Source organism: Anser brachyrhynchus (assembly GCF_964034855.1).
Source record: "Anser brachyrhynchus genome assembly, chromosome: 1".
In the NCBI taxonomy this organism is placed as follows: domain Eukaryota; kingdom Metazoa; phylum Chordata; class Aves; order Anseriformes; family Anatidae; genus Anser; species Anser brachyrhynchus.
In genome coordinates, this window is record NC_137694.1 from 154,868,359 (window position 1) to 154,896,029 (window position 27,671).

Below are 27,671 nucleotides of genomic sequence, written 5' to 3' on the forward strand. Positions count from 1 at the left end.
AAGTTTCTGTGATGTTCTCTGTCATCTTTGCAAACAAGTTTCTTTGATTCTTTTCAAGAGTTTAAGGCTATGGGGATATCGAACAAAGCTTTGGTCGGTTGCAGAAGAGAATGTGTCACGTCAATATCTGTCGTGTTGTTTGATCCTTACAATTTTTCATTCAGTGCCTTTTTTGTATGTGTGGTCAGATTCAGGGTAGAAATGTTGCTTTGAGTACTTCATTTCCTGCAATATCTGCTTTTTATCCTTTAGGAAGGATCATCATGTCAGTTCATGGTTTCCTTAGCTGATTTCCAACTTGGAAGGCTAGGTGCCTCCGGAGAGTACAGAGCACAAACCAGGTCTGTTTTCGCACCAGACATCCTGCTGTCTCTCCCACCCACTGTTTTGCTGAACGCAGCCTCTTCGCTGGAAAAGTGGTGTCTGGCGTTGGCATTAGTCCTGCTCTGAGCAGGAGGCTGGGCTTGGTGACCTTCAAAGCTTCCTTCCAACCAACGTTCCTCTGATCCTGCCTATATGTTTTCATGACTCCCATGATAGTTAGCAACCTAACTGTCTATTTCAAAAGATTTTATTTCTCAAAGGGACTTGCATCTGCTGATGTAACCATATTTTTTTCCTCTTCTGCTGTTTGTATGGTTGTGTTTGTTGTTCTTAGGGAACTGCAGGGAAGTGGGAGATTAGATGACTGCCTGATCTCTGTCTTGAATTTCTGAGTGTAGGTACAAGTACAAAGGTGCAGTCAGGAGGGTGTACTGGAGTGAAATAAGGGAATAATAAATTTATTTTATGATATTAAGAATACGTTGTGGCATTCACCTTCTGGTACTAGCTCTGGTACACTTTTGCTCACTGATGGATTACCCAAAATATTTGTCTGTGTAACCATAAACAGCATTGTTTGTAGCAAAAAATATCATTTCACCGTAGTTTGGATGTCATCCCTTTTTTGGAGCAGTGTACTTTTTTTTCCTTCTAACTCATGTCCTGTTATATGTTTCTCGTGCTCGAGAAGAATATGTTCCTTGAGCTTAAATCTGGTCAAATACTTTCATAACTCTCATGGTGTAGGTAGAATTGAATCTGAAGCTTCCTTGACACTTTAAGTGACATGAACTGCTTGAGCAGAGAACGCTTGCCATGATAAGATGCATTTTTTATATGAACAGATTCTATCTTTTTTGCATCTTGTAAAGTATATTTTTCTCGTGATTCTGACAAAGAGGATGAGTATTAGAAAGATAATTAAACAAGGGACAGGATGAATGTATGAATGTAATGTTATTGAGTTTGCAGATGTAATACCTTCTTCATTCTCTGTCTCTTGTGCGCTTAATAGCTTTTTTCCTTCAGGAACAGAACGATTAAAGCAGTAGTAAATTACTGTCCTTAAATCAAGTCTGTAGCTATTTAGAATTCTGTTCTTTTTCACACCAAAAGTTTAATTACGTTTTATGGACCATGTCAAAAAATGGCTCTCTCTTCCTCACTTCCAAACACCAGGTAATGCTAAAGAAGGACAGGTTTTACCGAGGCAATATAACATTCTATTGATTTACCATTACGGTGTTTTTCAAGAATGCCTTTTACATTAAGATTTTGGCCGTTTTCATTTCCCTGAGTTTGTCAGCTGTTTGCTTTTAACATCTCAAGAAAAGCACGCCAAATATCATTGTCACTTCTGATTTCTCTGTCTCACTCTCTCTGGAATTACCCGCACAACCGCTTTTTCCTGCAGCGGTTCGACTGTAATTGCTGGTGACCTTTACTAACAGCTGAAGTTACCCTTGTATTACTGCCTTTCTGACAGCAGTTCTTGGCCATGTGGAATCGTATTTTCTCATCCCTTCCGTAAAGCATTGCCTTTCCCGCTGTTACCTGTGTGCTTCCACTGTAACTAGAAGGGACATCGTGCCACGCGCACCACCCTTCAGCTGTGGGAGGCTTTCTGCATTAGCACAGTGTTGCAATTCTAAACGTATGTGTCATCAATTAATACCTGAGTAATTGCAAGTCTCTCTCTCATCTTTCCCTCCACTCGTCTTGTTTGGCCGGATGAGAGCCCCACGACTTTTTGTCATAGTATAAATAAGGCTGAAAGGGACCTCAAGAATCCAACCTCCTGTTCAAAGCAGGGTCCCCAGTGTGGGCGTGCCAGGCTGTTCAGGGCTTCATCCGATGTGTCTTGAAAACCTGCAGGGATGGAGACTGCACAGCCTCTCTGGGCAGCTTGCTGCAATGCTTGTCTGTCTTCATCATGAAATCCTTTTCCCTGAATCACGCCAGGGCCTGTCTTGTTCCAGTCTATGCCTGTTGTTTCTCAAACCCGCCGTAACCTCCTCAAAGGTGTGGGAAGGCTGCTGCTAGGTCATCCTGGAGCCATCTCTTTTCCAAGAGATGAACACGCCCAGTTCCCTGAGCATCTCTTTACAAGGCAGTGCTCACGCCCCACCTGTCTTGGTGGCTGTCCGCTGAACTCACAGCAGTTTATCGGTACCTCCCTTGTGCTGGAGGGCACAAAAGTGGATGCGGTACTGCAGACATGGTCTAGTGAGTGTCAAGTAAAGGGAGAAAATCACTTGCGCTTGCTGCCTTTCTTGCTTCTATAGTCCAGTGAGGTGTACTCATGAGTCGTAAGGCAGGGAAGATAAGGTACCATCATTGGCATGCCAGAGGAAGCATGGATCCCAGCCAGCATCACCCGGGCTGACACACTGCACTTCCAGCCAAGTTCTGGCTCCCCAGCGACAGTCAGGGTTTTGGATTTACTGATAGTAAGGAGGGAGACATCAACGTTCACTTCTCATCACCACTTTAAAACTCTCACTGCCTGTGTTTTCCATGAGTCTCAAGAATGCCTGTTGGCATTATGGTACTTTCTGGTAACACTATCAAGGGCAGTTCGAATAGTGTTTCGGCATGATATAAAAGCCGTCTCTTTTCTACTGAACATTTGTTTCTGATCTAGCCTCAGTCTTCTACGATTCTTCTCTTGGATCTCTCTATACCGTGGGTATCCACCTGTAGCTCCACTGTGGCGGTCTGCATCACGGGGACTGCTTCTCTTTCATATCTAGTGAAGTACGGCACTTGTTACATTTTGCCTTCTGGTAGGCAGACCCGTTTGTACAGCACTTGAATTATATATCCAGGGTTCATTGTTTCCACTGACACGCAGTACAGGTAAGCACTGTGTGCTTGTATCTCGCCAGCACCTCCTCCTTCAAAATGGATCGTGGTGGTGTGTAGAGAATATGTCACTACTTCTGATTTGCAAGGTGGTTTCAATCTGATCAGGTTTTGCCTCCCCCGTTTCAGGAGCTGAAATATTTTTGGTGCAGGCTTAATTTGATGTGCTGAGACCACTCCTGCTGAATCTGCAGCTTTCCTACTAGTGTTTTTTAAAAAATAAAAGTCAAGCATATATATAGGTCTCTGCAGAATTGGAATATGAATCCAAATCAATAATAAAACTATATTGAGATTACCAACATTAGTATTTATCCATATATGGATACTGCCTGTATTCTTTTATATTTTTTTGCCTATAAATAACATCATTTGGTTTGCTGGGTCCTATGAGATTCAAACAGTGCCTTTCTTAGGTTCTGCAGCCCATGGTCCTTGTATTACACAGTGCTTCTAGAAAGCTGGTATTTTCAAGCGTGTAGGTTGAATAGCTCGGCCGTTCAGTTTTTGAAGAGCACTCACTTTGTGATTGTGTCCTTCATGATGTCTGCTGGTGACGATGGTTTAGGTTTATTTTAAACTGTTTTAAAGGATGGAACTTGTTCTTAGTTAATTTTTTCCTCATGTATATTTCTGGATGTTAACATGTAGAATATGTAGAAGAATGAAGCAAAAACTGGTTTTAATTGAACTTGGGATTTCAGTGTACCAGAAACTCCAAAACTTGACAATGCAGTATAGAAGCAAATTATTCAGGAGAGCTTCAGCATCAAACCATTCCTACAGGCACTATAAAGTGAGATTTATTTACCCAGCCTTAATTATCTACTACTTCAGGTGCAAGACTTGCATTTGAAATGTGAGTTTCATTTGTAGCTGATGGTGAGGGATTCAGCTCACATCTCTTTACATCAACTGGTAAAGACTAAGTATCCAGCCTAGATTCCTAACTTAAGAATATTAAAGTTAAATGCCATGAATACTGCTCTCTGGTTCATAAGAACTTTTTAATACCATTCTTTCTGAGTTCTTTTAAACTGAACCCAAGGTTTTGTTGTTTAATTGCATATGTGGATACTGAAATTTAGTGTTAAAATCAGGGTGTGATTATGGTCACGTCTTGTCCACAGTGAGATATTAATTTCTTTCACTCTTAGATTTCAAGATACAGCCCAAAAAAATGGTTTCTATCCACTCTGACTTCTGTAGTAGGAGTTTTGTTGTTGCTTGGATCTCAGAATTGTGTGAATTTCTCTAGAAATCAAAGATAACAGGTTATATTATTTCCCATCAGGAGAAGTACAGCCCACATATCTAGTAATTGGGCTGAAAGCTGGCATGAAAGTAGAAATAAACCAATTTTGCTCAAAACATTGCTGAGAAAAATAATACTGGAAGTGAGATTGTAAGTAGTAAGTGAGAAATAAGGGTCTCGTTTTGTTTTTGTGTTGGAAGAATGGTGACTGTAGTGGCTTTGAATGACATTTAGATGTGCTGACAAGTGTGTCGTGTTAGTTGTGATATAAGAGTAAGGCCATGCCAGAATTTCATTAGCTAATAGCTTCATTAGAAGAAATTATGGGTTGCTTTAATTTATAAAGAAATGGCAGATAGATAGGCCAAAGTACATAAAAGTCCCTGGTTCAAGTTGTAATTCTCTTGTCTTTAATTCCTTTTTAATTCTTTAACTATTTTTCTCTTTTTAAAACTAATTTAACTAACTGCATGGCCTGCAATTCACTGCGGGTGCTGTAATGTAACATTTCAGATTCTGGTAGCACATAGTGTGCTTTGAGCTTGATGGCAAGTGTTTAAGGCTGTTAATGGTTGGTCTAGCAGCTTTGTTGTGATTCCTAAACCAGAATTTACAAAGTCAATTGGTATCGCAAGAAAACAAGTTTGCAAATTCAAGTGGTTTGCAAGTCCAGAAGTGTGACTGGATGACGTTGACCAGTAAAGAACCTGATTCTGTCAACATCTTTACAGCTTTCCAGTGAAAGGATATTTATTTTATGGGATATTGGCTACTTCGTTAGGACCTCTGTAATTTTAGCTTTTAAGACACGATGTAATTGCCCTCCCCTCTGCTGTCCATCTCCATGCTGCTAAGCACTGGCCTTCTGATTTACCTTTTGTATAACTCCTGCCTCCTTTTTTTTTTTTTGTGTGTGATGACATTCTTCTGGCCTCCAGCTTTTACTTTCTCTGTGCTAAATGGGTTATGGAGCTATACAGTGGCAATAATATGTTGAATGAGTGCCAGAATATGCTCTCTTCTTTAGATTTATCCAACCCAGCTCACCTGGAACAAGAAGAAGTTGTTGCGTAGTGAGGCAGCAGGTTCTTGTCAGTGTTACAGTCTGGAAGAAATGGGAATCTCATGGTGGTCATGAAAAGCTCATGGAAAAGGAAGAGCGATGTAAGAAGGCTTGAGAAAGGCCTAAATAGCATAAGCATCCATAGTAATAACTTGAAGATGAAATTACTGTGGTGTTGGTTTTTTGTCACAGAGATTGGATTTATGTTGGTGATAGGATTTGAGTTCAGAGTGGAATCGTTACTGGAATATGTGGGTGGGAAAACTGAAGGCGACTGACAGATTTAAGCAATAGCAGTTGGGCAGGGCAGGTCATCGGATGAGATGATTGTCAGAAGAAACAAAAGAAATGACTTGCCATGGTTGTCAGCTGGGATGTGATGGTCTTGGACTCCTAGATAGCAGCAGGAGAAGGCTATAGGTATAAGGTTTCTTTATTCCCCTGACTGCATGCGTGAGCAGGTGATAGTGCCAGCACAAGGGGGAGAACGCGGCTATGAGTCCCCTTTTTTTAGTGTCAGCACAATCTTGGCCTTGAGATGTTCTTCAAACAACAAACTTATTTGGGACAAAGGAAAAACTCTAACGAGGATGCGACAACCCTACGGAGAGTTAGGAAAGTGAAGTGAAAAGAGATTTCCACCTAGAGATTACTAGATGGAAAATAGAATCTCACAGTTAATGTCTGTGTTTATATATGTTCAAGAGTGTATATCAGTTTCTATTGATTTTCTTTGAGGCAGTATTTACTGGAGCCAACAAAATTTAGATTTTCTGTAGAATGAGTAAGTAAGGATCTGAGCTCAGTGTTGCATAATATTTCCGCCGAAAGGGGATGGAATGTGGCAACATGTACTTTGAAGCCGAGCTTTAAAAATACATCACCTTGCACTGTGCTGTTGTCTACAGTACTGCTCTGTGTTGTGTTGCACGTGAGGTGTGGAGATACTGTGTGGTAAATATTATGTTTGGATGTGGGAATAGGAGAATAAGTAAATTAAGTTTAGATGGCATTGCACAGAGCTAAGTCTGCACTATATTAGGAAAATGTATAAATACCTGAGAAACTATACGAATGAGAGAAATGTTTTGACACAATTTATGGAGCGGAGCCCCAGGCTTAATTTTGCCTTAGCTGAAAATTACGTAGGGAATAAATCCCAGCAGGACATTTATCATACACATACACGTTTCACACATCAAACCACTAACCTGCTCCAAGGCTGCAGTGCTTGCTGTGATGTAGTTCAAATACACCAGCTATGAAAACTTTCAGAATATGAATCCAGCCACTGGCCAAATCTTTCTGAAGCTCATTTCAGACATGAAAAATAACACAAAGTTATATGCTTATGAACTTCAGCCAGTTGAGAAGAGTGTCTTTGGGGAAGGTGATATGAAGGGCTCGAAAAGAAAGGAATCTTTTGACTTCTGTGGACTCTGTAAGTAATGAGACTTGTTCTCTTAATCATTGTCTTTAACAGGAGTGCAATTCAAGAGAGACAGCATAAAAAAAGGGCAACAGTTAAGAGATTAAAATATACTTTAAGTTAATGATTTATTTCTTTTGATTAAACTCTCCTAGGGCACTGGACTGTATTTCGTGTTTGTAGTTCCAGACATAATAAAGTTCTTAGTAATGTGATTATTTAAAGTTAGGTGAAGCTTCAGAAAACCTGCTTAACAGAAACAAAGCATCTTGGAGAAGAAAAACAGGTGCAGTAAAAAGACAGAAGAGGTTTTTGGTGTTTTCCCATCTTTCTAGTACGGGGCTTCATCATGAGATACACTTGCTGGCTGTTTTTTCCTCTCCCTTTTATTCTTGTTTACATATACCTTTACTTGTTGAAATATCAAGAAATTTAGGTCAAAATATATCTGAATCTATCTGCTCATCTAGTCTGTTATTTTACTGCTAGGAGGTGCTAGACTTTTTAATTAAGTATGCTTAATGACAATTTACTACAGTAACGGGTGGCACCAAGTATCTTTAGCTTTGTACGTGATTAACTTCTGCACAGAAGTTCTTTTTCCAATTTCTCTATATCAAAACAATGATTTAATCTCTTTAATTTGTCCAACTGTAGTCTATATTGTCTTACACGTAACTTCGGTTTCATCATTTTTGTATGTGAAAACCCAATTAGGATCTATAATTTAGCTGCCTTTATAAAAAGCCATATTATCATCACAGTCATATTATGAATATAAGAAATATTTATTCATCAACAGTGGTCCATTTCAGTTTTGAATCTTGCTAGCTATTACAGAATAACAAAAGGTATTATATTTTTGACGTAAGAACTTTAAATTCACAATTTTTTTAAGTCTGTCATATGATTTAGAACATAAAGTTTGTGACCGGCCTTTCAATTCTATGTTCATCAGTTATGTTTTAATTTTTAATTTGTATTTTTGTGGCTGACGTTCAATGTTGATGCAACCTAGTTGTAAACAGGGCTCTTCAGAGTGGTGCAGCAGACACATGACCTGGTAGATACGATGTCGGAAGAGAGGAGCAGATGATATTCCCTTCAGGATAATTTGCCTTTCATGACTCTGCCAGATCAGGTGGTTTGGTCTCGCATCGAACAGGTCAAACAAAAAATAATCTCTTGGGCTAATCTTCAGGGCTGTATACGGGGAGGATTGTTTCTTTGACATTCCTTCCACCCTGCTCCAGATCTCTCCACTATCCCACTGAGAACACCAGCCCAACCACATTTTATCACCTGGGTTTTTACTCTGGGTAGTAGTGATGCTTTAGGAGTGTGTTTAGGAAAAAGTGGTGGGAAATACTTTCAGTGACAGTGGAGCAGACAGTCTTAAGATTATTTCTGATAAGAGACAGAATCATTAAACTTCTCAGTAATCTTGTAGTTTTGTGATCTGTAAAAACTCAGCAGTGTGTTAATAACAGCATGCACAATTACTATTTGCTTCAGTATCTCTTCTTGGATCCCAGCTTCTGATTATTTCTGTGTTGTGGGCAGAGCTGCTGCTGATGTAATTTGTGTAGCACAATATAATTGCTTACTTAATTTTCTTTCTAAGAAATGTGTTAGGTTTTTTTTTGTTGTTGTTGAAGACCTGTGGCATGGGCCTGGATTACACCCGTATGCATGTGTAACAATTTACCTGTAAATCTCCAGTAATTTCAGGAAGATCATGTGTGCAGAAAACAGTCCATGGAAAAAAATGTATGTGCAAAATTTTTTTTGTGTGTCTAGAAGACTAATGTCAGCAGTTGGCCCATTGACAGCTTGGAGGAAACCTGCATGAGGGTATAGATTTTCAGTTAATTTCTCCAGATAATCAGTATCAGTGATTTACCTCACCATTTACTTGCTAACAATAGAGCAAATAAAACATTTTGTCTATAAGCCAAATATTGTTTATATTTTTTAAATCTCTAATAGCAATTATTTCAGAACTTCTTGCGATTAAAATCTATCTGTAATCTGAGAACAATAGTGTTTGAGAAGAAAAGTAGATAAAATTAAGAGGTTAGGTTTTAGATGCAAATTTATAACTGCTTTTATGTTCAGTATGCAAAATGGGATGGCTGTCATGCAGACTCTGAAGGGTAAAAGTCTGTTGCTTTTTACTAGAGGAGCAGAATCTTCCAACAGGGAATGGCAGTAGTGAACTTCCCGCTGTTCTTGAGGCTGTGGTGGTGGAGTCCTGGGTCCCTTACTTTGCCTTCTGTTAGTACTTTTATCAGGCCAGAGATGTGTAACTGTGCCACAGGTACACGTGATCCAACCGAGAGCAGCTTCAGGACTAAGAACAGTCTTTTAGTGCACCATCGCCTAGAAAGCAGAAAAATTAGATTCATGCCCTCTACTTGGAGAGCTCTAACCCATGTCTCCTTGGAACATTTGATCTTGCTGTAACTTGGCCTTTTGAAGCTGCATCAAAGCGCAGAAAGCAGGATCCGTGGGGTCAAAAAGCATTCAGTGTAGAACTTCAGGATTATATCTATGAGTATATTTGGTAGGAGATATGTGGAACAGGTGGGAAGCCAACGTTTTGTTCTCTCTTTTCAAGGTTATTGCTATTTGGAAAATAAACTCCAAGTATTTGCATAGTGTACTGTCTCTAAACAGGTTAAGAGCAGGATGTAGAAATCTCTTCTTGAGGTGGCAGTAGAAGGGATCTAATGACTGGACCACAGAATTAGTCTCTTTCTGTTCTTCCGTGGTCTCCATAAACCTAGCGTTCCTTTCCATGCATAGCGTATGAATTAACCTGCTGTTTGTCTTTGCTTTTGTAAAGGAGAGCTAAGAGATTGTCTAATCCACTTCCTTGGCGAAAGGCACGTTCAGCAGTTATACTGTTGTTTCTGATAGAGATTTGACTAACCTGCTGGATAGTTGGTAGCCCTCCTAGATGGTCTAGGCTCTTCCTAGGCACTGTGCTTACCAGTAGGTAGGTTAGTCTTTTCTAGTGTCTGTATTCGGAATTTAAGCTCACCGAGTCTTCTGTAAAAGCGGATGTGGAACAAAGCTTTCTGCCTCTTCTCTTACGGCATGCTTTGATACGATTAAAGGCATGACCCTATTTGCTCTAAAATAAATGATCACAGTACAGTGTTCCTTGCTGCCCCCCCCCATGATTTCTTGGCCTATGATTGTCCTCTCTCTTCTTTCTGTCCACCTGATCCCATTTCTTAGAAAGTATGGTACCCAAAGCTGCACGTACTACTCTATTTGTGACCAGGTCAGAGTTGGAGTTTCTGTTCACGTGTCTTACTAATGATACACTTGTCTGTATATAAACATTAGGGTATTTTTTTCCAAGAGTACCACATTGTTGACTCATGCTGAGTTCATGATCATTATAACTGCCAAATCTCTTAATACAGAGCTGCTGTTAAGCTAATATTTCCCCAGATTTTGTTTACGCAGTTGAGTATTCCTGGCTAATCTTAGAACTCTGCACTGACCTTACTTGAATTGCTGCTGCAGAGGCTTGCAAAGCACAAGATTAGTTTTGTGCATTGTGGCATTGCCTACATCTTTCACATCTGTCAATATTTTCATTACTAGGATTTCCCTGCTACTTGAATGAGTATAACAAATTTTGTGCATATTTCTAACCTACGTGCCAACAGTTCTTGTTAAATGATTTTTTTTTTTCTGGCTTGCTTATCAGAATATCGTGAGTAACAGCGTCAAAAGTTCTACAAAGGTCAAGATAAAAAACTACCATAGAAGAAGACAGATTGGTGTTCAGCATCCATGCATCTTACCACCTGTGGAGGAAGGAAACTAACTCTGTGTACATTCTGAATATTCATTTTTATTACTGGAAGGTCTGCATCCCTACTTTCTTCCCTAGGAATTAATGTTGGAAATAGTGGGTGGCTCCATCCACGTGCTGTCTCCTAGGTCTGTCTTGGCAGCCTTTTTCCTATCAGCTTGTATGGTCACCAAATGCTTGTATGTTTGGAATAAAAGAGTTCCTTAAGACCTGTTTGTTTGTTAAATTATTTTGCCCTTTTCAAAAGGGGTAAGGGGCCAGGGAGTTGTAAAATAATTGATACTGGTTTATTTTACAGAAAGCTTTATCTCTCTTTTTTTTTCCTTTCTGAAATGCTGAAGAAGCTGGAGAACAAGCAGAGTTGTTATATTAAATAAGTCATGCATGTAAAACTTGTCTAACTCCATTAGTTCACCAGACCTAGGTAGTCTCTTTTAAAAATCGTTTGTTTATGTTAACATCTGTTAATTGGGAGAAAAACTCTTTTTTATTAATGATTCAGCATTCCTTTTCTCAGGGTTCAGCTTTTTTTCTGCTTTCCATGACTTTTTTTCCTTCAGCATTTTGATTTGGAGATACTGCTGTTGTTCTCTTTTGATCCTGGTTTACTTAGTCTTATATTGCTTGACTGCAGTATTCAAGGTTGTGTTGCTTTCTTTTCTTCTTAGATGACTCAGCTGTCAAGGACGTATCAGTTGAAAGGTAGCAAATGCCTCACTGGAGCATAAGGATCTCCTCCAAACGTTGTCTGCAGATCCTAGATATGTGTTCACCTGAAAATTATTCCTCTGTCAGTGTTAACCTTTCTGTTCCAGCTTTAAAATCCACAGTGGCAGGACTAACACCCAAATACCTGCACCCATAGAAGTTTCTGTGAACTCAGTGAGAAAAAATATGGAAAGACAATGCAAGTTCTGGAAAGTTTGTTGTAGAAAACTCATAATTAGTGGAAGGAAAGTGCCAGTTTTAGTATGTTTTTCAAAGTGAATTTAAAATATCTTGACCACATCTTGTGCAGTATTTCAATTTTCTGATAATTTTCTTCTGAAATAGAATCAAAATGTTCTGCAGGCTCTGAAGTATTCCATTCGTTTGTTGTAATACAGTAATTCCGATCTTTGTATAACAAGCTTATGACTCTTCTGAAAGTTCAGGATTCCTTCAGTAATTTATTGGAAAAGCTGTATTTAAAAAAAAAAATGTAGCACAACTTTAATCGTATATCAGCTGATCAAAATGCCTGCCGTAATTCAGCTTGGGTTTTGAAATAAACATCAAAAGCTGAAAAAGCTTTCATTTTCTATGTCCATTATCTGACGTTTAGAGCGAATAAATGCATCTACTTTCACATTAAAATAATGAAGTATGGGGTTACTAATTGTGACTGTCTAGGCATTTTCCATGAATTTGTCGTGTTTTTTATTGGCTCTGTCTCGCTGATAAAGTGGAAAGGAGGAGGGACTAAGATTAATTACATCTTCTCTCTGAGATTTAATTTTTTTATTTAGTATCTTGGAGAACCAGGGAGCTCCAAACAATAACACTCCCATCTCTGTCTATTCTTAGTGAAACCATCATGATAACTGATCAATACAGCTGTCCTAGACTGGATAGAAAAGTAGCGATTAGCCTGTACAAAAATTGATTGCAGTTAACTAACTTCTGATTTAGAAGAAATGACCACTTAAAGCCTTTTTTGTAAAATAGGTGTGGAATTTGGCTTGCTCAGAATATGGGAATACAGAAGAATTTTTGCTCTGCTTCAGGTCTTTCTTCACCTTGACTAAGGGACAAAGGCTTTTAGAGACCCTGAGTTCATTTTTTAAATGACCTATATTGGTCAGTTAACTGATAATGTGTCATTTAGCCACTAAAACCATCTACGTGCATCATTTCCCTTAATTTGTACGGTTCCACTTTCATTTGAAGTATTTCTGCCCTAAAATCAAAGCACACACAACTGCAGAGCGTTTTAGAAATATACGGCGTTATTCTGGTGACACCAGGTGTTGAAAGTAAAAAATGTAATGCATTATGTATTCAGAAGCATGCCTGTGTTAATTGATGGTTATCTGGAAGTAAACAGCGAGGCAGGGAAGGTTTGTCATTCCGCAGTGCTTCAAGTGATCTGTTTTTAAAGAAACATTCACATGTTGAAAATCAGAAGCAATTTGTTCATTACCCATCTTTTTAAGCCATATCAAAAAGACAACATGAAATTCTTGTATGATTTCTCTTCCTGTGTCTTAGGTAATGCGCTGTTTCTTGATCTGCAGTTAGATCTGGTATAACTCTAGTTAATTAGATTATTTATTTTTCATAATTAGCATCACTAAGTGATTATTTGCTTAACACAGAGGTAAAATTAATTGAGATTTCCAAAGGTCCCTAGATACCTGCTGTCAAATCTGGGATAGATTTGCTCAGAATAATAACATGTTGCTATGTTTGAGGATTTTAAGCTGCCATAGATTGCTGCACTACGTGATATTCAGCAGGGCAATGGCAATGGGAAGACAGGAACTGACTTGTTCAAGAACAGAAATATAATTCCTTGCAGTCAAGCTGGACTAAGCAGTTGCTTAAGAATAATGGGTATATTTTCAACATTGTAGGGATAATGCGTATCTTTAAAATTTTCAACTAACTGTATCTTAAGTCAAAATATATGATAGTTGGTTAATCTGTAAAATCAGCATTCCGTTGTGAAATATATTAGATATGGAAGTGAATGAGTGTTCACCCAGAATTATTTCTTGAAGTTCCCAGACCGTAGGCTGCTACTTAGACCTCCTGGGCCAAGACCTTTCAGGGAAAGCCATCCATTTTTAAAAGTGTGGCGCTGACTTCTTCATGGTATTTAGTGGAGGTTCATTTATTTAGTCATAAAATAAAAATAAAAACCTGTTCCTCGGATCAAGCCTGTTAATGGATCAAGCATCGATAGCCTTCACAGCTCAGGTTTTCTAAGAAAAGTTGTTAGGAACATAGCTTTGCTGGAGATGAGCTTCTGATGGAGAGGGGTGGGTAAATGGCAAATTTTAAGATTGTGGGAGAAGCTTTTAAGAAATGTGTTCAGCTCTGTTTTCCTTTTATGAGTGAAGAAAATGATCAAAGCTCAAGTTTATGAAGTGGGTTGAAGGCATACAGGAACGATGGTGTTGGTGTATTCGTAGTCGGGGGAAAGAATGGCTTTCCACGAAAGTGTGTGAAGGAGCTGGAATGGCTTTTGGGAGCACCAAGCCATCTACCTGTAAAGTGGGGCAGAAAATGCAAAGCTGCCCCTCTTGGCTTCAGATGAAATGCATGTGTAGAGACACATTTTTCTGTCTGATTTTACATGGTGCAAGTATCTTTTCTGTTTATAAATTTAATGTTTATGATAGACTTTTTCCTGTGTAATGTAGTGCATGGTACCTTCACAGTATCACAGAAGCAATTGCCTGTTTTCTGTGAATCAGCTGCCAGATTCAGTGAATCAGCTGAAACTCTCTTACAGATTGAGTTTCATTCAAAACTTTAGAAAAGGTTAGTTTTTGTATTAAGCTCGTAAAAAAAATCTCTTATAGTGAATGTCTATTTTGCCTAACAATCACTGTGGCAAAACCCTAATGAAGGTGGCAATGATGGGGATAATCAACAGATGACTTTCCTTTATTAAAAAAAAAAAAAGTTGGTGTTCTCTTCCTTACATACGTGCATAAATTGTCTTATGTATGTGCAGATTATATCTGGATAAGGGCCTTGCATAACACAGACTACAGCATGAATAAATTCAGCCAAACAAACCTCTGTCTATAATGATCCATACTCTATGGATCATCATTGCTGTCACCTTTGTGACCACATGGCTATGCTCCATTCTGCAGGATTGGCATTTCCTAGAAGTTCCTTCCTTACATGCTGTCCACAGCATGACTTGTACGTGGCGTTCAGCTGAGTGACTTTTGTTCTGATGCGAGCTAACCTGAGAACAGCCTGGTCTCAGGTGAGACGTTGTCACGTTATTGCTACCACTTGAGTTGAAGTTGGCTCTTGTAATCTGAGAGATGATCAGAAACCAGGGGCCTTAGTCAGATGGGTTGCCTCACAGACCGGTGAAGGCATCATCAGAAGCAAATCTGGAAAGTGTCTGATCCCACAGCATACATGAACTCTTCACTCAGAAGCATAAAGTCATAGGACTTGCCTTTCCTATCCTGCTCACCCTGTTCACTGACACTGAAATTGGAAAAAGTAAAGTACGAGGAAGTGAATTGGTGGGTACTCTACTACTGGGACCTATTTGGAAAGGTGAGATCCCAACACGGAAGAGAATAAAGCAGTAGTTATCAAGTATTGTCTCATTTCCAGAGCAAACCATGGAAAAGGACAAAACGGGGTTTCCATTATCACTTCTGTCTCACGTTCTGCTGCACAGGCAGTGGGTACTAATTTGGCAGGTACCCTTTTCAGGCTGAAATCTATGCAATTCCCTTTGGTCTGCTCTGTTGACTACTAATGTAGCCAGTTTTGCTGTGCTCATTAATGATTATTTTGTCCCATACTTGAGGCATGCAAGGAGGCTGTTTTGAGAAATTAAAGCTAGTCTGAGGATATGCTACTTTATACTTGAGGCTTAAAACACCTTTGCTTGGGATCTGCTCTGGTCCAGAACTGGCTACATCGTAAGACCTTGCCTGAGGCATTCAGCGCTTGCTCCAGCCTTTTATACCATAATATTTCCGTGTCTGCCCTCCATGCCTCTTTCCCCAACACAAAATCTAGGTCTGATGGAGAGATGTAGTCAGACACTCTTAGATATTTGAATGCATTAAGGTATGAGGTTTTTTTCTGATACATACCTAAAGTAACTTTGAAGACTTATGTCCCTAGAATGCTCTTTTTTTAAAAAACATCCCTTTCCCAACCCCCCCAAAAAAAAGCTTTTTCAGCTACTTTGTGCTGTCACTGCAGATGAAAAACATGTGGTTTGTACAAGTATGAACCTTCTCAAAATTACTTGGTGCTGGAAAATATGAAACACACTTTCGGTGCGTGGGACCTAATAGTCATTAAATGCAGACATCTGCAACTGCAGAAAAAGAAGTAATAAATGCTTGCTGTAAGATAACTCGCACAACTGTACAAAGAATGTATGTATGAAGAATAACAGTCTGCATTTGCAAGCCAAAGCTATTTCAGCTCTTTTTATTTTTAACCCTGATAACAAAACAATAAAATAGAATGATTGAGGAAACAAATAACTTTCCAGTCTTTGCATTTGTGCCTTTCCCTGATGTTTCTGAGTGTGGATGAGGTCTCTTGCGTGCAGTTTTCTAAATGAGATTTTACCAATACCTTTGTGGTGAATACCTTTGTGGTGCCTCCTGTGTTTCCTTGAAATACTTCTTCTGGTTGTCCTGCCCTCTTTACAACAGTGTCATGTTGGTGGCTTGCACAGGTGTCTGTTGTAGCTGGTGGGGATGATAGCCTGAGCTGGTGCAGCTGTTTATGTCCAACATCGGTGTGTTTATTCATGTGAGAACAGGGAAATCTTCGACGAAGGGGAATGGCTGGAAAATGGCCGTGTGAATTTCCGAGGACTGCAAAACATACATGATTTTTCTTGAGTATTTTCTCCCAGTCTACAGCTTGGCTTTGTTCTCTAGTCATTGTGCGACTGACCAAAGTACACGGTGTCTTGCTTTGTTGCTTTCAACTGCTGAGTCCCCGCTTTATATCAGAAGTTCTTGTCAGTGGTTCTTAAGCTTGTGTTTCTGCACTTTGTATCATCAAAAGCCATCTTACTTCAATTATGCACTTCATAGGACATCTAATATGTCCATAGCATGAACTACTCCTCCTCATGATGCAGCATGGACGGATCTGATAGGCATACAACTGCTTGCTGTGGCAGGGCCACTAACAAATAAAATAGCATTGATTCCCAAGGAATATGACCCGTAGTTTGTCTGTGCTGGTTACTTCTATTTTAATGTAGGCTGCTGTAATCTTCCCTTAAGTAACTCCTTATTCATATGTGGCTCTTCCCTATGTCTTGCTCTGGAGCTATTTTCATTGCATATTAAATTAAATATTTTGTTGTACTCCAGGCCCATTGTGTTAGCCTTGTCTAAGGAGGAAGCAGGTTGTTTTAATGACATTAGTCTGGCTTTTTTTACTTTCAAAACCACATTGAATATTATTCTCCTTCTCATTTACTTCCAGTACTTGATTCTGTCCTCCTTCCTTCATCAAGTTAGTAACTGAAATTCCTTCTCAAAGGTCACTGAAAAGAGGCCGCACAGCATGTATAAAACTGCTTTCATCTATATAAATATTTTATTTGTAAATAATTCTGTCTCATATACATGTCTATGTAATTCAGATGAATATTATATATTGTCTTCTATTATAGCCAGAACTCTGGTTTAAGATGCCTTTGATTAAGGCTTCCTTCCAGGGATCCTGGACGTTGCCAAGAAGACCTACAGTTAGTTTTACTATGGCGTGTAGAATTTATTCTAAAACAGCATTTTTTTCTTTTTGCAATTGCAAAGATATATCTCTGTAGGAACACCATGTCAGGTAATTATTTCCATCAGTATTTCTTGTGAGCCTCTTGTGGTTCCAGGAGAAGATTTAAGAACTTCAATAGCTGGTTTTGCTGATTCTCCAGTAAATACAGATCTGTGTTAAATTTTGCATCTGACTAGAGAACATATTTTTGCATCAAGAGACCACATCAGTCCTTACCTGAAAGTCAAGGTTTCATTCAACACATCCTTACAGGACACAAACAAATTGGTAATTTCTTGTCTTCTTACTCGTCTTTGATTCTGCCAGGCAGGAGGATGTTTGAAGTTCTGGTCACTACATCTTCTGGAGCTGAAAGCAGTTGCTCCAGTGCCTTGCTACGAGCCATTTCAGGCTTTTTGGATGCCCCCAGAATATGTATTTGTTTCTTCCATGTAGAAGATAGCAGACCAATAAATGTATTTACTTTTAGATAAGGATGCTTTCCCAGTTGATGAGGAAAGAGACAATGTATGTTTCAGATTTCACTGCAAGATTTTGCAAGTCCTTCTTTGAGAACAAAAATCAAGATCAGGAAAGTTGAAATAACTCATTGGTTTTCTTTTCATGATGATCTGTGACTTTTTATCTTTTTTTTTTTATTGTAAACTTGGTACTAGTTTCTAAACAGAAGTGATATACCTCAGTGGGACTGAAGTAATTACATACATCTGCACATGGTTCTCTGTAGTTTCCATGTGGGGATCTGTTTTGTTTTGTTTTGCCTTTCAGTATACTAGAAAATGGTGGAAAAGATTTATTACTAAGATATGGATTAGCTTTTTATTTTTGACTTGTAGAAGATCTTTTTATTAAATAAAAAATACCTGATATGCATACCTTATCAAAGAAAGGCTTGCATACTTAATTAATTAGGCAAGTAAAATAATAGCAGTTAGTGAATTAATCTGATTTGTTTCCTTTCCAGTATCTCATGTGCTAAATATTATGCTTTTCCACAAATTTGATTCATAGACTGAAAGGAATGAAGCCTCCCTTCTCTCTTAAAAAACAAAACAACATTCATAACCTATTTCTTAGCCTTAAAAAGCTTGACCTGAATAAATTAAATAAAGTGAAGGGAAAATATTTCTGTATATCACAGAAGGAGGATCTGTTGAATATTTTTGTTTTTTTCCTCATTTTCCAATGTCTGTACAGTGACTGTCTCCAGATCACTGGTCTGACTTGCTTCAGAGCTATATTAGCAAGCCAGTAATTTTACAATTGCACTTTATTAATATCTGAATACTCCAGCTTTCCATTTGTTCGTGCTTAGTAACCTCATCTGCGGTCCTCCAAACGTCAAGAAGGGCCTCTCCTTCTGCTGTGAGTTAGTGGCAGACATACACTCACGTTGATAGGTTTTCATTTATATCTTCTTGTGAGTGTGCATATAACATGTTATCCACAACCCTTCTCTACGACCCTGCTTCAGAATGAACATGCTTGGCCATCACCCCATGCTGTCCGTACCCTTCCTGGCTGAGTTTTTAAAATAGTGTCTGCATTTAACTCTGGTGGTTCCTCCTGTACAGCTGGTTTTAATCTTTCTCTCTCCTTTTTTGTGGGCCACTGACATTTTCCAAGAAAAGCACGGTTCTCTATAGAAATTTTATGTATATACATAAATGCTATAAAAGTGTATGAATTACCTTTCCTTGGCCCTTAAAAGTCGCCCATCATTTCCCAAGGAATCATAGCCTGAAAAAACAACCTGTCGGGGTTTCCTCGTGTTTCATTTCTGCCGGGTTAGTTGGTTTGTGTTTCAGTAACTGGCCTACACTGGTACAGGGAGGTGGTTTCCAGGATAAAAAACCAACAAGCTCAGTACTACGTGCCCCAGCTCCTGGGTTCTGCAGCTGGTGCAGAACTCCTTTCCCCAGCAGCCTCTAGCTGCTAGACCCAGACTTCCTGCTGCCATCTCGCCCCGCCAGCCTCATTGCGAGGCCTGAGGTGGCACCACCTGGACCCTTGCAGAAGTCACTGCGTGCCACCTGGGCAGCCGGGGGCTCTCAGCATCCCTCCCACGGGGCCAACGAGAAGGCGTGCAAGGGCCTCCAGAGCAGCCGGCTCCTGCTGGGGGAGGCCACGGCTGCTGAACGCTGCTTGAAAGCCTCCTTTCCAGGCCGAGCCACGTCCCTGAGGGACCAGGGGAAGGAAACCTCCGAAGAGCAGATTTGTCTGTGCCGTGACCAGCTGGGCATCTCTCTGCTCCTTACAAAGCATTATTGTGCAGTGGTTTCCCCGTCCCGTTCCAGCACCGCTTTGTGGAAAGGCACCTTGCGATCTAGCACAGACCTGATCTTTTCTCCCTTCCATTTTTCTCTCTCTCCATCTTTTCAGCACAGAAAAATATGTTCCCATGCTTAGGTACTCGGAGTGTTTGCTGTTTCGCAGGCTAAGATGCTCTTCCCGATCCAAAACAACTAACTGAACATTCTGGGCATTGGCATGTAAATCAGTGTGCTGACCTCGCTGGGAAAACCCGTCCCAGCTTCAGACTGTATTCTGAGCCTCAGGATGTCGGCGGTTTGAATCAACGCGGTATGCCCTGCATGTCAATTACGGAAACCACTTCAAATTCACAGTGGTGTTTGAAACTCTACCGGGAGCAGAGCTAGCATAACGGGGCTGTGCTATCAGAAGTTGTTGTCTACGTATTTTTTTTTCTGTAATGGTGATATGGTATTTAAAGTAAATGTTCTTTTTCTTTCCTCTGTCTCCTTTTGTATAGATATAACAGTTTAAGCCTCTGTGTTAGTGGGGTGGTTTGACACCAATGGGCAGCTAAGCACCACCACGCCGCTCTCTCACTCCTCCTCAACAGAGCAGGGGGAGAAAAATGCGATGGAAATGCTGTGATTTCAGGACATTCACAAAAGCGGCTATGCAAGTTTGCAGGAGGAGAAGTCTTGTGTGTACCATAACAGTCATTGCTTCTGGCTTGGAAAGCTTCTTTACCAAAAGTCTGGAAACGAAGCACCGTCTTTGTGTCCTGTTCTTACGCTCTTGCTGGGGTATCTGCTATTGACCAGTATCACATGTGGGATACCTGGCTCATTTTTGTTGTGACTTCTTGTGGTCATTCTTATGTCCCGTCTGTTTGTATGACTAGAAAGCTGTTTATGTCCAAATCAATTATGGCTGGCTGTTTGTTTGTGTACGTGGAAAACTAACGGTCCCTTCTGTAAAACCTCTACCTCTATTTGTCGGTGATGTGCGGGAGCCCCGTTAGCTCCTGTTCAAGCTTAGCAACTTCCACTTGTTTGGCTGTGCCCCAAAATAACCGTTGTGGGCTCCTTTTCTCCATGCTCCGCCCTGAGCTCAGTTTAAATACTTCTGTAGTCCACAAGCGTATGAGTTGTGGTGTCAAAAACTCGATGTGATAATCTGTTAGAGGCTTATATAATTATAATAATATAATAATAATTCTACGACAAAACAGTCAATAATACTGATCTAATATCATGGGTGTGCAACTTTTTTTTTTTTTTTACCAGCACAGTTCGTCCCCGTCCATTGACTTTACATTGTTTTCATCCTCCTTTTCTCATCCTCCTTACGTGCTTCCAGTCCCCTCCCATCTCTGCACTTTAACATTTAGCATGTTAATTGGTCTAAAAATGCATCCGGAGTGTTTCTGCAGCACATCCCAGCATCGTTTTGTGCATGGTGGCTTCAGCTGATTGCCACTTGGAGCCCTCTTTAGCAGCGCCTAACCATTTACTTTGGGAATGAAGCTCTTCCAGTAATGGTATATATATATACTATTATGAATCAAAAAAAAATGAATGAAAACCTGATATATATTTATGAGGTTTCTTCAATGCAATAGAGCTGAAAGTGACTGGAAACGGTTCCAAAGAGATAAAAAGCAAATGTTTGCCCTGGTGCCGAGTCGGTGCGAGGAACTTGAGCAGCGGTGTGATTGATGCTTGTCAGGAGGGAGGGCTTCTGCGCGCTGGCTCCCGGTGACAAACATCATCAGGATACTCAAGTGCAGGCGCATTTCTTGGTTTGGGGATATAAGCTGTCCGAGGGTGAAAGGAAAAGTCTCTGTGAAGTAGGTTAAGTGCCGTCTCAGGTAGTGCCCGGTAGTGTCCAACGTGGCATTGGTTACCATAATACCGTTGTTTGTTTTCACAAACCAGCACCTCATAGTTTCTGAGCGAACGACTGCTGCGAGGAGACCGTAACCTCTGGATTTCAAAGGAGCCATCGTTTCGCTGCTGCCTCTGTGGTTAATGTAAGAAAGGTGTCTTGCCATAAACTTTTCCGAGGTATTCAGCAAGGTTGGAAAGGGGTCGGCCCGGGCAGGAAGCCCTTGTCTGTGCTATAAAGAAAATAGCAAGTAACAAAATGAAAGCATCAAAGGACCAACAGGATGCAGTCCCATGAGTCCTCTCTGGCATGTTAGTCCTGCTTGAAAGTTAGCATTGAGTGAAGAGTGACCTTAAAACTCGCTTCATTCAAACAGACTGGGCTCAAGTTTAAAGTTCAAGGCATTTTGTTTTTTCACCTGTTTCCTACAGTTTTAAGAAACTTCTGAAGAATTAATGTGTAACTATATCTGGTCACTGAGCCAGCGCTAAGAATTTTTCTCAAGGGAAAATAACGTTACTGTATGGAGGGAGAGAAATGGATACTTTCTGAGCTGCAAGGAAAAGCCTCAGCAAAATAAAACCCAAACCCACCGTTACCGCAATCACAAAGGGCCCAGGAGCCAGCGTAACGCACGTAGTGCCTCTCACTTTATTTTTGGAAGAAGCTGGTAGGACCCAGTAGTCACCCGAGTCGTGGCAGAAAGGACGTTTATGGTCGGACACAAACAGGGTCGAGTGGCTGGGCAGCGAGAGGGAGGAACAAAGCCCTGACCAGCAGCCCCCCCCCTGCGGCTGCTGCGACGAGGTTGTGCCACCCCTTCTTTTATTTTAACCCAGCAGCACCTTCTGCCTTCGCCGTCCTAAAGCTGTTACTTTATCTTCTGATCTTTGCATCTCGCCCAGCGAAGGGAGCAGCAACAGAGCCCACGAGCGGGTCGGCCGGTCGCCTTTCGTAGCTGGAAGAGGCGACACAGATCTCATTCACGTTCCCCCGCGTCATTAAATTTTAACGATTCCAGCATGAATATTGCATGAAAGTACTTTTTGAATGGGTTTGTTTTGCCCTGGCAGCTAATACTCAGTGTAAAGTCTGATTTTTATTTCTTTTTTTTTTTTTCTTTAAAGTAGCTTAGTAGAGGGATGAAGCGTCAAACCAGATTAAGCGAGAAAAGGCAACTTTTCATTGGCACTGTAGGTTATCCAGCAAAGCGATGCTGTCTGGAGCTCTTTTCAGCTGCTCAGTGGAAGTCTGTGAAATGACCCTAAAATAAAATTCTGCTCTTTACTCTCCTTGCCACAAGGTGGCCAAAAATGGTTTGAAAGCACAGATATGAGTGCTAGGAATTATGTGGATGCCTGGAGCAGCCTGCCCAGAACTCAATACACAGCATGCAGCAGATTGAATTTATTACACAGAAAATTATATAAATTTTATTTATCGGGAGCTACGTTCAGAAAACGTTTCTACCAACTCTTCATTTCGCTCACTTCCTAGCTCGGGCTCAGTTTCGTGTTTTGTTTCTTAACTAAATGAAAAGTCAGTGTGATCTGCTTATCCCAAGCAGATGACAGGAAGAATATCAGTAACCATGAAGGGGTGAGGGAAGTTCAGCCGCCAGCCTTCTCCTGAAGTCACAACAGTGGAAGTGCTGCAAATTTGAGGCTCGGAAAGCACCAACTCTGCACAGACTGGGACTGAAACTTCCAGTTCCTACTCAGTCTCTGTTTATCCTGCCTGGTGAATTCATTTACTTAAATGTTGGAACAGGAACACTTACCCAAACCTGGGCTAGTGAGTTTCGTTGTTGCCACTGTTGAGTTTCGTGGGACCAGCACTCGTATGCCAGGTGCATTCCTGTAAATCCCTGTTAAGGAAACGTTTCCAAACAGCCGGACACTGCGCAGTCAGAAACATGCACTTCGTTTTCACCAGTTTCAGGAGTTGTCACACTTTTCCCTGAAAACTTTTTGGAAGCTTATCTTCAGATATACAGTAGGGAGAGATCCTTAGTTTAATGGAAATGAAGCATATCTTTTCCCTACAGATGCCCCACTCGGCATTGAGCTTTTTATGTGCGTTTTACGTTTAGCTTTTTATTTTTTAAGTTATTAACTCTGACAAGTAACCTCTTGGTTGTGAACAATTTAATTCACAATTCATTTTTCTGATTCAAAGTGAACACGAGTGCCCTAATCCCCTAATGGGAATTAATTGCATGTTTCAGTGCTTAACTCTGATCCTTTCTCAATCCCCACTGGGACAAGTTTCTTCCTGAAAGATCTGTGTTTGTTATTCAAAACACAATCTGAAAGGTAATGATTTTTCTTATAGAAGAGAGTCAGACCAACTGAATATTAATGTTCTTTTTATTGTGAGGGAATGAGCTGCATCCAAAAAAACTCATTTATGTCATGAAGGATGAATTACCCTGAAGTATATCTGATAAAATACAGGGGGGGAGAAATGGTGTAGTCTTTTTCCTGAAGTGAAAGCTGTTTGCCAGTAAATAAAGGCACACACCACTTTTTTTTTTACTTTTTTTTTAACTGAAAAACTGTATTCTGTTACAGAGAAAAACTGTTTATTCACCAAGGGAGAAATTGCTTTGCTACTGGTTAAGAGGCTTAGTTATTTTAAATGACATTCCTCCTGGCCAGTAACATACCATTTTTGATAGCCTAGCTATCTAGCAGTTTATTAAAGTAGGACTAAATAGCTGAAAACACATTAATTTTCCTCTTCCACTTTTTTTTTTTTTTCCAAACTTTGAATGTTGTTTAATAACAAATGGAGCCGCATGTGCTCCTCTGGTGGGCGGTGGCTGGCTGCCCTGGGGGGTGAAGCTGAGACAGGCTCTGAGCAGGTACTGACTGAGGGTGAATTTGGGAAAAACTTCATTTGCCATGCAGAAACAAGGGAGGATGAACAGGGCAGGGTGAAAATCAGATGAGGAACTATGAAGGTATGATTTTTTTTTTCCTGTCTTTCGGGAAGGCCAGTCTTCTACCCCACTTAAACCAGTTTTGAATGTTTTATGCTGCTAGATAAACGTTGAACAAAATTGTTCGGGGTATGTTTTCAAGAGATGGCTGGCATATGTGCAAAACAGCGGCCACAGGCAGAGGTGGCTTGGGGCCCTTTGGGGTACCTGAAAAGGACTTGGGCATGGCTCTGACCTGGCCTTTCTGCCCGCAGCCATCGTTTACGGTTTTGCTATCACTGAAATATGGGATCCCGCCTCTGTATATATCCCCCTCACCCACAAGATGGGTGAGGGCGCTTGTGCCGACACCATCCCCTGGCCCGGCCTCGTCAAGTCAGCCAGCGAGGTTTGTCAGTGAGGAGTCATTCAAGGCACCGAGGAGAAACTGGTGTTCTCCCCTTCCCCTGGACGGGCGGGGCGAGACAAGCGTGTCCTTGTGCTTGTGACAGCAGCTCGGCAGCCCAGCCTGGCTCCGGGGGTGACCCCGGCAGCCGCCACAGCTCCCCCGGGCGATGCTGGTGTCCCGCGGCCTTGTCCGCCTCAGCCAGCGGCGGGACCACAGCGCCAGGGCTCGGGGAGCCCTCGGTGTGTCCCTGAAAGGCCTCCGCAGCAGGCTGACCCCAGCCCGCTCCCCTGCCAGGCCGCCTCGTTGGGCAGCACAGCGCTTGGTTCCTCGGGCCTGGCGTTCAAGGCTTTTCCTTCCCCTCCATGGCCAGCGGCTGCTTTGTCGGGCCGGGCAATGCCTCGGTTTGCACGGCGTTAGCTTCCTGCAGCTACAAGCATCGTGCTTCTGGCTGTGTTTATCCCTTCTTTTTTATTTTGATTTGCTTTTGGTTGATTAATGCCACTGCACTTTTTTTTAACGATGAAACAAGACACTCAAACTTCCGAACTGCAGCCAGGCTCATCCGTCGCTGAATGAAATGGTGCTTCTCAAATCCCGAGTGCTGCCATGGTGAGCTGTGCTGGACTGCACAGACCGGGGGCCGGGTCCCTCAGTGCAGGCTTTAAAGCCAACCACCCTGACAAGGAGGGGGGAAATCAGCCGGTGGCTTCACTCCTGCAAGTTTTAACAGCTGGGATTGAGCAGGGCTACTTAAACCATAAATGCAGGAGAGCAATATAGTAAGGTGCTTGAACCTTTTTTGTTTCGTTTTGTTTTAGGGTGTGCTAACTGGAGCTTGTTCCCATCGCTGGGATGGCTCCCTGGGTTCCTTTAGGTACGTTACTGAGCATGGCACCATCCTTACTGCATGCAGCATGGCTCCAATATAATCATGAGAGGGAGGAAAAAAAAAAATCAAGAAAGGCTTGAAGCTTTTACTCTGTCTCAGCGCTGTGTTGGCTGCTGTTGTGGCATCCTTAGAGAAACAATGGGATGCCATTTGATTACAGCAAAGAGCTGCAAGAGGGCCTTCCCCCACTGTCGGTCTCTCTACGTTTTCTGACTGAAAAGTTTAAGGACCAATTTGAATTTAGCACGATTTTTTAAATGAGGTGTAGGAGATCGATTTTGCATGTGCCCAAACAGCCTCGCATGTACAATCCATTTCGGCGTGCATGCATTCCTTTGGTCCGTGCTGCACTTTCAGCTAGCCACGTGTGTAACGTCCACCTTTGTCTTTCTGCTGCTTTTGCAGGTACGATGGCTCGTGTCTTTGTGTATGGCACGCTTAAGAAGGGCCAGCCCAACTACAAGCACATGATAAACACTGCCAAGGGGATAGCAAAATACCAAGGAAGGGGCCGCACCGTGGAGAAGTACCCTCTGGTGATCGCAGGGAAATACAACATCCCTTTCATGCTGAACATCCCGGGCACGGGGCACCACGTGGCCGGGGAGATTTACACCGTGGACGACCAGATGCTGCAGTTCCTCGATGAATTCGAAGGCTGCCCAGACATGTACCAGCGCACGACGATGAGAATCGAGGTGGTGGAGTGGGAAGGGAAAAGCAGCGCGGCCGGGAGCAGCGTGATGGAGTGCTTTGTGTACAGCACGACCACCTACCAGCCCGAGTGGGTCCAGCTGCCCTACCATGACAATTACGATTCCTCCGGGACTCACGGCCTCTCCTACGTGCTACGTGAGAGCAGGGATTAAGCCGGCGCAGCCCTGCTGAAGAAGCAGTAGCGCAGTAGCTCTTCCAGGAAACCCGTAATGCCCTTGTATTAAAACCCGAGATCTCGTGTAACCTCCCAAACCTGGGCACGTTGGCTCTAGCGTGTTGTAGGCCTGGAGGCTGGCACGCAGCCCCGGCTAGGCACAGCCCGCTGCCCCCACTAACCCAGCCTAACTGGTTTCGCATGACGCCTGAAACAAGCGTATCTGTCTGTGCGCACCCCTCTGGGGGTTTGGGTTTTACCCTCCACCACCCCCAGCCTTGCCTCAAGTGCAGGGCTGAGGTGAGTGAAAAGGCAGATGAACACACTAATTTTTTTTCTTACCAGAACTGATAAATTTATCACGTGTGTTCTCCAAGGCGGGCGGGATAATGATGCTATTGCACTAATAGCTCAAACTGATTTTTAAAAATTGTATCTGCAAACCAAGTAAAACACACCTCACATTTAATATTGCTTTGTGTTTGGTAGGCTACTGAATGTAAACAAACTGGGCAAACAACTGTGTCTTTTGGGAGAAATGACCATACAGATAGCCTGCACTTCAAGGAAAATCTGAAGTTGATGTAGAAATAGAGGGGAGAGAATTTAACGATGCCTATTCATACTCTGTGATGCCATGTTTTTCTGAACTGGAGATGATTATTTTTAAAACGTGTTTAGTTTTATGAGAAGAGATATTAAAGAAATATTAAATATTAAAGAGAATTACATTTCAAGTCGTATTTTTAATTTAACATCCTCAGCACTTTAGGTACTATTTCAGTTCACTAAGGGACTGGGGGATCTGGGAGTTGCGGGCCAGAGAAAGCAAACCTGATTTCAGCTGCCCACCACACTACTCCACCTGCAGCTGGGGCGAGCACTTAGAGTCCAGGTGACTTTTAGCCAAGCACTTTAATGCAGAACTTGCAGTCATATGCAGACTGAATTTTTTTACTGGGAGGGAGATTATTACTCATGTAATCATAATATAAAAAAAAATCCCCAAAGGACCTGTATGTGCTTATTGCAACATCTAAAGTACCAAAAAAAAAAAAAAAAGACAAAAAGAAGACTGTTGTCCCCATGACCCAACCACTTGTGCTGGTTTCTGTACAGTCTGGGGAAACTGTGGCTTTGTGCTGT

At 41.4% G+C, this 27,671-nt stretch overlaps 1 protein-coding gene across 8 annotated transcripts in view; it reads left to right on the forward strand.

Annotated features, from left to right (window-relative positions):
- The window catches only part of GGACT (gamma-glutamylamine cyclotransferase), a 28,757-nt gene extending 1,506 nt beyond the window's left edge, over positions 1 to 27,251 (forward strand). For 2 of the 8 annotated variants that reach the window (XM_080575964.1, XM_080575965.1), the window contains exons 2-3: positions 25,584 to 25,639; positions 26,060 to 27,251. In XM_080575964.1, the coding sequence (XP_080432090.1) occupies positions 25,618 to 25,639; positions 26,060 to 26,523 (486 nt within the window). In that variant the 5' untranslated portion in view covers positions 25,584 to 25,617 and the 3' untranslated portion in view covers positions 26,524 to 27,251. Of the gene's footprint in view, positions 1 to 14,640; positions 14,770 to 21,557; positions 21,579 to 23,964; positions 24,938 to 25,135; positions 25,640 to 26,059 lie in introns of those variants that run through there. The other 6 variants (XM_080575962.1, XM_080575968.1, XM_080575966.1 and 3 more) reach the window with 5 other exon arrangements.
- The last annotated feature ends 420 nt before the right edge of the window (positions 27,252 to 27,671 follow it).